This window comes from Anopheles gambiae, chromosome 2 (genome assembly GCF_943734735.2).
Source record: "Anopheles gambiae chromosome 2, idAnoGambNW_F1_1, whole genome shotgun sequence".
In the NCBI taxonomy this organism is placed as follows: Eukaryota; Metazoa; Arthropoda; class Insecta; order Diptera; family Culicidae; genus Anopheles; species Anopheles gambiae.
The window spans coordinates 75,223,852-75,236,694 of NC_064601.1; the positions used below are offsets into that span (position 1 = coordinate 75,223,852).

Sequence of the window (12,843 nt, forward strand, 5' to 3'; positions counted from 1 at the left end):
ATGATTACGGTTTCGGTGAAGTCCTGCTGTGTAGCTACAATGCAGGTGAGGTGTTTCAATCCCTTAGAAACTAGAGCTTTGCGAGAGAGAGAACCTCTACAAGAACTCAAAACCATGCCCCTTGAGACCGGACGCAACCGGATCGTTGAGCCAGTGGCAAAATGATGATGGCGGTTGTTGTCGGTTCGCACTGAAAAGTCATTCCCGCCGTGTAAGTGAGGCATGAAAATTTAATTTCTACCAAGATCTTACGTCATCTATCGTAGCCTATGCCGGATCGGAAGCAGCCCCGACGGCCCGTTGAATACATTCATGCCAAACCCGTCACCGCGGTGCTCCATCACGGTCCGAACCTCCCTGTTGGACGTTAACCGAAGCGATTTCAATCGCAAAAGTGGTCCTTATTCGGCTGATCTTTTATCAACCGACAAGACAGCAATGTAAGCACGGTTAACTGGGCCAAATGGCACCTTGCTGTGTGCTTCAGGAGGACCTGGCAGCACTAAAGGTAACGAAAAAACCCTAACACACAAACACGCACATACAAACACATATACTCACAACTTTTGAGATAAATAACGTACCCCGTGGCTTTTGAGTCCCGTTGTGATCGGGGAAACTAACAGAAGCAAAAATAAAACTAAAGCGAATGGCTGACGAAGGAGCAAAACGAACATAATCAACTGGCGGCGGAACTGGTGGTTTCAAATGGCGGTGAAAGGTTGATGCGCGCTCGTCCCGTTTGTCGATGGTTTTCGTGCCGTACCATTTCGTGCCCGTGCACAACGTTTTTGGAAATTGATCCCCTTGACGAGGTGTGCAACCATAAACCAACCGTGGTAGCACAACGAGAAAGCGAGCCGTGCAAATGAACGCGCCATGTCCAAGTAAGTGGTAGTTTGGTGGGTTGAAAGAGGAGGCGAAAAACAGGCGACGGAGCAGCCCACCGGACGGAAAAAGAACAAACTGTGGGCAAAAAAACAAAAATCCAGGTAGCAGATCGATGCGGGAGACTTGGTGAAGGGCTGAGAGCTTCGTCGCTATGCATATTTTACGTCCTGGTTTTTAGATTGTAGAAAAATTATCAGATCCTAGCAGGAAATACATGGCGATAAGCGTATCACATTTCCCACGCCCGCACATTCGCCGCTGGATCGGGCTATTTGTTACACGGTACCTGCAATATGTTATAGCAAAGAGCTAAGGGAAGCTGACAAAGACAAGCTGACAACAAAGGAACCCCAGTATGGGCCACATTGACCGAGATGTAAGGCTTTGCTTTGTAGAACACACATCATACTGGGTGGCAGTTTTTATCGGCGATACTACACGTATCATACAGAAGCCTTATCAACCCTGGGGAAAGAGGGTAGTTCTATGCCAAAGTGTTGCTTTAAGCTTGTATTAAATTTGAAGCAAAAGGGATTTTGCAATGTTATTGATCAGCATTTACCGAGAGAAGAGTTATAATACGTACATCCGCAAGAATAGTTTACTATAAAATGAATGTTGAGTATACGAATTAAATTTATTATTTTGTTAATGAGAATGGTTTAAACGATAACACAGTGAACTGCTATAAAATAAATTTCGCTTCAACCATATATTAGAAATGATATTATATGAAATATAAAACTAGCGTTTCTCATCAGCAAACAAAGCTGAACTTGCATTTTAAATAATATTTTCAAGCTACAAACGCAGAATCAGTTTAGGTGAATCATTTGCTTAAAATTGATTCTATGCCATGCATATCTCAAGCATTTTTCTTAAAAATACTCTTGTAAAGATGCTTGGGTACATGACAGTTTCAGTTATGGACATCGTGAGGTTGAATGTATTATTCTCATTGTGGATATCTATGTCAAAGGCACAAATAAATTGTTAAAAATCGATAACGTGCTCTTCGTCTCAAATAATTCGTTCCACCAAACAGACATAAGCTAAGGACGTGAGATATGATGCTTCTGAGCTTCGAGGGTAAGAGGGTTAGTTAGATACGATTTAAAGTGGTTCTAAAAAGGGGACCAAGTGATCATGTTAGTATAAGTGAACGAGCGAGAAAACAGTGAGTTATTTATCGCTACTACGTGCTATAAATTTGTGGTAGGGCACGCTTTGGCCAGATTTACTCTTGGGCTCTCGATAAAACGAATCCATCGCCATGCGAAGGCCAGAAACAATTACGCGTACGAAGGAGAGCGAAGCCAATTTGAGAAGCGATTTGAATTCATGTATGGTTTGAATCGAAGAAAAAAAAACAAATGCTCCGTAAAAAGCAATTAAGCATAATGCGATGATAACGGGTTTACGATTTGGTTTCAAATCAGTAGGGGATACGTGTGCAAAAATTGATTTCCACGTTTGAATAGCAAAGCTATCACTTACGGTCGTAAATCTTTGTGAGGAAAGGTTTCCAATCAATAGGCAAGATTTATTTATTTGTAGTCTAAGTTCAAGTACGCTGCAATGATATTAGTTTTGATAATTCAGATATGTATCGATCATTTAAATGAAGAGCTCAAGATAATTGCAATAGTATATCATGTATTCTCAAACTGATACTCAAACATCGTTTCATAAACATATCAACTTTCACAGCAAACATAATTTTCAATCTTCCTTGGATTGTTATCGCAATGAATGGCGGCATTGACGATGGTAGAGGACTACTAACGACATCTATGTTTCTTAGTAACCACGCAAACGAGCGGGCTTTGCATTGATCATGGCCTGATGTTAGATCAACATTATTCACTTTACATAATGCAAGTAAGTATTGTGTGACGAAAGTCACAATTTCCCTTGCGAAGAAACTCCAGCCGGACGACGAGGGTTCGTTGTCCTTGTCTGATGTCCTTTTTTTTGCTGCTAGTCTTCCTCATCGGTCGACTCAGTTTCCGACTGACAGACTCGGCATGCTGGCTTGACTGGCATTCGTTTTCATCATCGTCACTGTCATTGTCATCGTCATCGCCCGGTGGAGTCATTATGCTCCCCAACTGGGGCGAGATAATATAAATGTAGGAATATAAATTTTCTCCTGCACTCTGTTCATCGTTTATTCCTGTGTTGTTGTTGTTGTTTTTTTCGCTTTTCCCAGCGCACTCTATTCATTCTTTGGCTCTTTCTTTTCTTATCGTGATTTATTTCATCCGCCGAGTTCTCCCCGATCCCCCGCATCTTGCGTAGCGATTCTTTCCAAAGCGCTCGGTAGTGCTGATGGAGGCGGTTGTTTAGTCCCAAGCACAGAAATCCGATCGCTATTCGCGGCAGGCTGAAAGCGGACAGCTAGTTTCCTATCATGCTGAATCGAAAAACCATTCCTCTGTTGAACGCCGGAAATGCTGTCTTCGTCATGAGTCAGGATTCCGGTGCAAGTTTTCCTTATGGCCAGCTTGAAGCTGCTGGTGGAAGATAGTTATGATGTTTTCGTTTGAGTGAATTGTTCATCTAAAAGGCAGTATGTATAACGTGTCCGTGAAATAAGATTATATAATCTGGGTTGGTGGTACATTATGCGTTGATATCAAACGTCAACCTTTAATCCACTAAAGTGCTATAACATATTGGTTATTTTGTAATTATGATACTATTGTGTTTATTAATTTAAATTCTAGGCAAATTGCATGTTGTATTTTGAGGATTCTAATAAATAAAAAGTTTAATAACTACAATTTTGAATCATATTCGTACCATATTGTTCAAATGACGGAATCATATTTTTATGAAACTAATAACAATTTACTACTACTTAAATAAGTTTTTTAATGAATTTCTGAGCACAATATGTTAGAGCACTGTTGTTATCACATTGATCACTTTTTTTAGAATCAATTTTGATGTATTTAAAACTATCTGACCCAGATTTATAGAAATTATCGATGAAATTACATTATAGTTGGTTTGAAGCAAAACTGCTAAGGTGGTGATTTGACCGACCGAGAGAAAATATTTATTTACCGTGGCGTAAGAGCATTTGTGGCTAGATGTCAGACACATTTTATTCGATTTTAGTGCATCATGATAGTCATGTAAAATTAAAAAGGAGCATGAACAGGGACTGGATATGAAGAAATTAATTAAAACCCTAGTGAATGAAGGGAGGTTGAAGCTGTCCGTAATTTGAATTATAAAGGTTTGTCAAGGTTACATGTACTATAGAGTTTCATCCTTCGGCCCAATGAATAATAAATTAAACAAATTCGAAGTTATAGCTTTTTTCTAGCTTATGTAGGTTTTAAGATACAACTTGGTATATGATAAAAACGTAACAAAGAGATTACCTATCAGTTTTCATCGTCGTGTCTAAGCTTGCAAGTGAGAACTAATAGGAAGAGAGAAATGAGTTTTAGTTTATTTGGTTCTATAAAATTCGATTGTTATCAATTTATAATTGATAACCATATCAATATCTTTAACCAAAATCCTCCAATAATTAACCCGTTTTTATTTGATATATGTGTCAGAAAGATGGATTATTTCCCTACATGAATTCAAATGATATAACACAAACAGCTCAACAAGGGCGTTGTCTTTTGCGGTTCTTTAAACGCCTGTAGCAACTACTGGTAGAATATTATCATAAAATTTATAAACGAAACCAAGTGCAAAGGGCTCCATTTCGTTTTGCTGCTTAGCGCCTTACAACTTACTAACCAGCTCATGGGTTCTGTCAAAAAAGCTTGCCAAAACTCTACAGTTCCTTATCAAATCGAATGAAACTGCCTGCTGCAGTAACTGAAGATAGAAACCGTCTACGTCAGTACGATAAAAGCTAAAAACAGCTGGGCAGGACAGCAAAATGCAAAGCCTATGGCTGTGAGGCAACCACAAAAACTAAAAAGAATAAAAAAAGTGAAACCCAACGCAACCAGAAGAGAGAAAAAATTGGATGGAAATAAAAATACAAACCTTGACGCATATTTTATTTTTGCTTGCGTAAACTTTATCCCAACTCAGTTGGGACCGCAGCTAATTTGAATGTAAATTTTGTGTCTGTTGTCTGATTTTCAAATTTCAGTATTGAAGTTATATTATGAGTAGGTACCCGTTTTACGATCCTTGCTGTGGGCTCTGTTTGATTTGATCTCTAGAGAGGTTTGTGGGCCGATCCTTAACATCCGTTAGCGTATTGTGTCTTTGATGTGATGTAGTTTAGGGAAAGACAAGCACAATGTGATGTAGATTGTAGTATGTGTAATGGACCGATCAGTGTATGTGTAGCAAAATGATGCAGAAGCGTACAAGATGAAGCTATGCTAATGAATTATGACTTATATAATGAATTATATTGATTTCATATTAATCATACTTCATATTACACACATCATCTGTTTCATTCTTAAATTATGGTAGCTTCAGCAAAACTTCAAATAGGTTGTCTACTTTATGGTTAGTAGTACTTTGATATTAAAAAGTTTCAAAAATAACATACACATTGTTAGCATATGTTAAAAGCTTTAATCAAAATGTGTGTAAATAATATCTCAAGCTTTGTAAATTATGAACTAATCGTCGAAGTTATAAAATAATGCACTGAAACTGACCTTATTATAGCTTTCGATTTGTTTTTAATGGTGCACAAAAATAAATAAAAAAAACTTTGTTGTTTGTTTGTAGATTTAAAGACTATTTTATTACATCTTTATTTTAAACATTAAATATAATTGTTTGACATGTTCGTTACATTATCAAAAGAGAAGCTTTCCTGAAATAGTGTCATTGATATTGATATTCATAGCCACTATCGCTATCTCAAGGCCAGAACACTGTTACATTTTATTGACTTGGAAATCAGAGTGATTGATTTCTGAGCTTCGGATACACTGCAACAGTACGTGAACCCTTTCCGTAAATCCTGAAATTCTTTCTGATTCCAGCCATATCGTGAGCATATGTCTTCGCATAAAGTTTCTGCGCTGGTGGCAAATGGATTGTTTAGTGTGATGAGGACAATACCCTTATTGCTGGGCCGATGAACTACTACCTTCCATAGCCATTTTGGAACTGGTACAACACCGTCATCGCCCAAACTCAACGAAACCAGATTACCTTTCTTGTTCGGCAGCTGGAGGACGTCGTACACACCGCTGTATACGTCTACGGTATCATTCAACTGTATAGCCACTTTACGAGCTGCATTCTCTACACGCAACCAGTTGCCACCGTTTACAACCTGTACCAAACACAAATAAGAAGACAAAAAAACAGTAGCACTCTTAGCAAATGTAATGGAGGCAGTAGAACATGTTGTCAAACATGTCGGATAAAGCCAAGGTCAAGCGAGCGACGACAGTTTCGTTTATTCGCTGAGTTCAACAAGACATCCACTTACCTGCCATTCCGGAACAGCATTTATAAAGAAGTAAGTTGCTCCAGCCCAACTATCAAGCACTGCGTCACCATCTGGCGTCAGATGACCCTTGGCCAGATACGAGGTTGAATCAATAAACTTGCTGGCATGCTCCGCCGAGCCAAGAATTGTGGAAAAGTGCTCTAGCTGATGTCTTTGAGTGTAAACGGAAGCTAAGCGCACGGTCGATTTTAATCCACCAAGTTTGAACGATGGTCGGTTGTTGTTGATTTGTGCTTCTGAGTTAAGAAAATGAATCACAATGAAATGAGCTCCCTGTTGCAATGCTCCTATTAACACTCACGGCTTATAACTTTCCCCAGAATTTGATGCTGACTGTAGAGAGCGGACGATTTCGTTAAATCGTAGCACACTTGAAAGTAGTTGATGAATTCTGTGCCTTCCACTTCGAAGCCTATGTTGTATAGCCGACCTGCTTTATTGCCACAGGACACATTCGAAGGTTTTATTGCTCCCGAAACGGCTGAGCTACAACTGATTTCATTGAAAGCGATTCGATTTAAATTGTCGTTTAGAGTTAAGTCTTGTCCTTCGAAGCATGAAAAAGTTGCTTTTCCGTTGCGAGCTGTTACGATAAATCCATTGAAAAGGAATAAAAATATTATTATTAACTTTGATGACATGTTTTTACTAGTAAAAATGGAACTATTAGAAAACTTACTGTTGTTGAGAACGTTTTTAGCTGGCGAACATGCAAATATAATTGAATCCGCCTGACGCCATTCGAAAAACGGTCCCGTAGGCTGCAAAAGGTCATACTGCTGGTTGTTGCCGGACTGCTTTATAAACAACGGCGGGTGGGGTTGGGTGAGATTCCCGTTCAAGTACACGCGACATCCTGCAAATTGCCAACCAAATCACTATCATCGTACAGCACACTGCACACAACGCGCAAATCGTTACGGGAATGCCCAATTAGTCGGCGAATGTCAATTCCTGATGTTGACAACTGTATGTTCTCCGGGCGCATGTAAGCACGCTTGTTAACAAAGCCCTACCCAGGGACTAGTACTCCCGGTGTTTGAATTGATTAATAATTTTACCCTACTGAATAATCCAGCTTGTGGCTAGATTAAAATAAATTAGACTAAACCTTAGGCCGTGGTACTGAATGCGTGCTGCTAACGAACAGTCACCTTACAGTTGCGCGAACACAGTCGTAGCAGCATTACGTGTGTTCCCTATTTTCTTACTCACTGGCGGTAGCACCGTGCAAAAGCGCAGATAACGTTATCACAACGATGGGTAAGAACATCTCACTCGTGACCGCGCTGTGCGGGGTGTTCTAGCGTTCTGGGCAAGTCCCAACAAGTGACTGTTTACACGCCGATTGCTAGCAGTCCAGGCAAGTAGGCAGATACGCAGCCAAGCATTGCTTTGTTGGCTTGGTCTATGCGCCTGAGTGTGTGTGTCTGTGTTTGCTTGCATATATAAAACACAACACCACTGAAATGCTGTCAGCCGCTAGAAGTTGCACGATGAAATCACACCCGTTTACCATCTATGTAGCAGCCGACTGGTGGTGCTTGTGTCACATTTTAGCGTCAACAAAGCCATCTACTGGTCGGAGCGCAAGTGTCTCAGCAAATAATCATCACTTTAATTGCTCGGGAATGTTTTTTGTTGTGCTCGCACCTTTACTGCTACATGTTGGGCTGTTTAACGCAGATGTTGCTACTGCATAAACGATCTTCAAACGATACTGGGCACTACTTAACGTACAAAGAGTGCGCCATTAACGGGGAAAAAAGGTAGAACGAGTGCAGTTGCTGCACTCGGAATAGGTTGCCAGGGACGTGGTCTTTTGTAAAAGGTTTATTTTAAAAGCGATTCGGTAAAAAGCATGTAACAAAAATAACTGCTGAAAAAATATCAACAACTTACTTGCAATTTGTCCTTCTTTGTATGTGAAAATTCGTGAGCATTCTTCATACTAAAAAAAACATTGTTGCTTTAAAAACAAAAATTAACGTAATTGTGGTGATATATCGTGAAACTTCATAGCTAATTGCAGCGCTTCTGGTATCGACATAGTCGGAAACTATATTCATTAAACCATCGTCTAATAAATACCATTTGATTTGCAAACAAATAGTAACGTTTGACGACAGCCTAGCCCCCCCCTCTCCCTTTCCTACCACCATTAACTTTACGTTTTTTGTGGACCACATAGCCAATTGTTATTTACACAACAGCTTTTTTCATTATAAAACAAAAACAATATGGCAAAGCCGCCCCAGATGAATAATAAAAAATTAAACTGAACGTTGAATGAGCTAATAAGGTTTCCAAAACGTTAGTAAACTTTTCTTGTTAGATAAAAAATCTGAATAATACAATAACAATTCCAAATTTGTTAAAATATCCCAAAATTTTGGTTAGTTTTCAAATCTATAATAACAACCGTATGTGTCTAGAGCTGCATGAGCTGCTCATAGGCTTGGCTATCAGTTACTTGATGGAGTTAAACTTATAACAGGATAGACAGTCTTGAATATCAGGAACTCGGTCTATTCAAGTCTCTAGAATCTGTCATGTACAATGAAAAATTTATTTACTTTTACAATTTAATTCTTCAACGCAAATGTTTGATTGTAGTTGTCCCACATATTTGCTTATGTCGTAAAAATGTAATGAATGATTTAAATATCTACGAAATTTGTGGCGAACATTTTAAAATTGAATCGGTTGTAATCAAAGGATAATATTGATTCATGAGATATAACATTTGATAACATTTTGAGGCTCTTACTAAAGGTACTATAGGCCTAAAATCTGGAAGAATTTTGTGTTGTGGCACCATAAGGCATCTTCTTTTCAAATTAATAAAGGTCGATTGTTTCATTTAGAACCGAGGTTTTAAAATAATTAATAACATAATTTCTTGAGGAAACTATTAATTAACGGAAATGGAAAATAAAGATGTTGGAGTAAAAGTGGCTCCAAAAATAATACCCTGAACTATAAACTGCCTATGTGCCAAATTTGATTCGTATCAACTTTGTAGTTATTGCATGATGCACAACTACATACAAACAGACGGAAATACAAATATGCATTTTTATTTACAAGAAGATAATGTTAATATAGAGTATTTGAATGTATTTGATCCACAATGTAATACATTGAAAAAATCCATAAACTCAATCAATTTGTTGATATTTTGGTTTTGGGTTATGTCGCCATTGAAACGATATGTTTATTTTTTTATAAAAAAAAACATCGGAATGGCAAAAAGTAAAAAAATTAGTAAAATAATTGTTTAGCAATTTTTTTATTTGGATTACAACTAATTTACTCGCTGCCATTGCTTATCTGGCTTCAGCTTAAAATCGATGGTTTGAACTTATTAATTTAAACTAATGTATATCATTTAATTTATCTAATTGATTATCTAAAAAAACTAAAAGCAGTACAACCGTTTGCTGAACAGAAGTAGTTATAGATAACCATTAGTTTTTAGCTATGCCATATAGCTTACTAAAAATTAAAGCTTTTTTCCAGAGAAACTGTTCTCAACTCCTTCAAAAATTTCAAATCACACTTTTTATTCAAAATTGATGCAAACCTACTTGCCTTCTTTTTCTTTGGCACAATAATCGTTGTCGCGCGAGACCTGCCTGCACCACAAATGGGCTTGGCTTTCAATGACTTATTGATTTCCATAGCTGCATAGTCAGTCGTACGTATATGAGCAAGGTTAATTCGAGGCTTGAACCCATGATGGGCATGTTGTACGAGTTGTCGACTGTATCACGAGCCATACTTGCACCTACTTGCCAGTTCTATTTTTATGTGATATTTTGGTGTTGGTAAGGACATACAAGTTCCTATAAAATTTGGTTCTCAATGCCGGATTGATCTTAAAAGTTTAAAGAAAAACTTACACACTATTTTTACATTTTTTTTCATAGTCGCTGTATATATTATATACGTTTATGAACGATCTTGCTGATCATTAAAAATACACCATTCTAAATTCGCCATGTTTTTTCTTTTCATTTTACGATAAATATAGCTAGTATAGCATTCTACTGCTTCGGTTTATTGGTATTGAATTGAATTGCGGAACCATAGTACATCAGCTCTCGGTGAGGTTATTGCAAAATGGTTCGATTCAGCGGTCGAATCTTTTACACTCTTACTCTGTTTACACAGCGTACTATACAGCAATAGTGCTCGGATGGGAGGAAACGAATTCCGCCGTTTCCGCAAACGGTTCAGTATCATTCTATCTCTCAACCCATGGGTTATAGTATGAAGCAGTTGATCGACCTTCTTGCGAGCTGGTAGTTTCTCGGCGATACCCACACAATCAAACAGCAAGATTGATTTCACATTTTCCACCACGGCGTATTAACGCGTATGGCTATGTATTGGTAAGTGAACCGGTTGTGCCAGCTGCTCGGTATGGACGAATTTCCCAGGCGTGGTAGCGTGGTGTAGTGGTCGTCGTATCAAGCCCGTTCGTCTGGTTGGTAAAATGAAAAACCAACCCTAAGTAGCAAGAGCAAACCAGTTCGGACAGAACTGACCAGCGGCTGGGCTTCGGCTCGGTCGTTCACATTCCCTCGCCGCACAAGTACGCTCCGGTGCACCGCGATGTACGTATGAAAGCATGAAGTAATATTTGAAATTGATATTAGCAGTAGGCGGCGGCAGAACTGGGGCCACCGAAATGTGCGGCATATAACTTTTTAATACTTCGTGTTCCTTTGCGACTGGCATCTTGCGTTTCCGCGGTTTGCCATTGCTTTCATGTGCCCTCGGGCTGGCTTCCAAATATTGGTCCATATTTTGAAATACTGCCGTGTTTTATAGGCTCGTAAAATTATTTTAGAATTTTCACTTGCCGCACACGGTACAAAAAGTTCGCTGCTATTTCGTCCCTCCCTCTGCTCCTTTCGTGAATGACAACGAAGGGAAAGATTGGAACGAGACCACCAACCCCGAGCATCGTAGGGGGATGGGATATCGTTTTCGGAATTTTGGTACTTTGTTGACATAAAGCATACGAAAATGGGAAGAATGAAAATAAAGATCTTTGCTGGGTGTGGTCTGACCAGAGGCAGTCTGCGGGCGGGGGTCACGGAACCGCGCAAGGTTTCGGAACAACCAAGGGCATATTACGTCGGAAAAGCAGGAAGTTTTCCGTTTGATGGCAGATGGTAGTATGGGAGGTTTTGGGCGAAACAACAAGCGCTTTGAGTCTGGAAGACATCTCGCCGATACGCTGTTGTAACGTGTAACATGAGCACGTCGAATGAGTTTCCATCCGTGGACGTACATTTTTGCAGGGGTGAAGGAACGCATCGTCTTGCGTCGTCTCAAAGGCACAAAGATTGTAATATTTTGCTTATTATTGAAATGTTGGCAGAGTTTGATGTTGTTCGCAAGAATAGTTTATGCACTGTAAAATGTGAATTTCCATGATGATAAAAAGTTTTTACGTGCAATATTGGTAAATACGCTGTTACAAAGGTTCTGTTTAGAGCATCGTTAAAAGAGAAAATTAATACATTTATTGATATACTCTAGTTATTGAATCAGGTATAAAATATATGGTAATGAGACTTGAAAGAATTTTTTATTGCGATTCATGAAGTTGAAACTCCCATAAGAAAAACAGAGTTCTCTTACTATAGCTAACCTATTCCTATCATTTTCGAATTGCATTGCAGAATAGATATTTGAAGAAATAACAATTTTCCTTTTGTTTCTATATGTAAGTCACCTTCGCATAAAAAACTGTACCCGACTGCATTCTCATCCCACGGAAACAAATCCCATCCCTTTCCATCGCTCATCCGAGAAACGGCGAATCAATTTGTTTTTATCAAAGTTTTTATCAATTTGGGGAATGTTATTTGTCATTTAATGTAATATTTCCACTCATAATCAATGTTTTTATTTGAAATACGATGGGGGTTTATTCGAATCAAATATTATTTTTTTAATTCGAATGTGTGATGTACATTCTTCTAAAATGATTCGTTTGATTTATGTTGTATTTTTCTATAAATTTTTTTAATTAAATTCCAAAAAATGGTCAAATTTGTATTGTTTCCTACGTAGCTATGTTACAATACATGGACAAAAAAGAATCATATAGATCCTAAACGGCACCGTAAAAAAACATAAATGTTTTTACCTCTCTGTTGTATCCTTCATTCAAACTATCTTCCGTTCACTTTGCCCAAATCTCCATCTCACCTATAGATTTGTCTTCTCCACAGAATAGCAGCGTTCTGCAACCTTCCAGCACATGCGTGTGTATAGCTTGATGATGCAGCGTGGAGCACATAAATTTTACATTCTTTTGTTTCGCATTTAGGAAGATCCACCGATAAGACCATTTACATCACCAGTATGCTTAAGCTTGCTTTATGTTCGGTTGGAGCGAGGATTTTTCCTTCCCGCTGGGCCCGCGTGAGCGCCCCCACACACGGGCAGGCTTTTTGGTCGTC

At 38.7% G+C, this 12,843-nt stretch overlaps 2 protein-coding genes across 16 annotated transcripts in view; one reads left to right on the plus strand and one right to left on the minus strand.

Moving 5' to 3' along the window:
• LOC1275761 (CUGBP Elav-like family member 4) overlaps positions 1–12,843 on the plus strand; it is a 320,099-nt gene that overhangs the window by 14,899 nt on the left and 292,357 nt on the right. The gene's annotated exons all lie outside the window — the stretch shown is intronic.
• On the minus strand, positions 5,605–7,733 carry LOC1275759 (uncharacterized). 2 transcript variants are annotated; one of them, XM_315045.5, is made up of 5 exons: positions 7,574–7,733; positions 7,038–7,214; positions 6,660–6,941; positions 6,338–6,594; positions 5,605–6,178 (listed from the first exon to the last, which is right to left on the minus strand). In XM_315045.5, the coding sequence occupies exons 1-5, from the start codon at positions 7,629–7,631 to the stop codon at positions 5,753–5,755; spliced, it is 1,200 nt and encodes a 399-aa protein (XP_315045.5). In that variant the 5' UTR covers positions 7,632–7,733; the 3' UTR covers positions 5,605–5,752. The 2 variants fall into 2 exon arrangements, with proteins under 2 accessions (XP_315045.5, XP_061500725.1); XM_061644741.1 differs by having other exon boundaries at positions 7,280–7,700.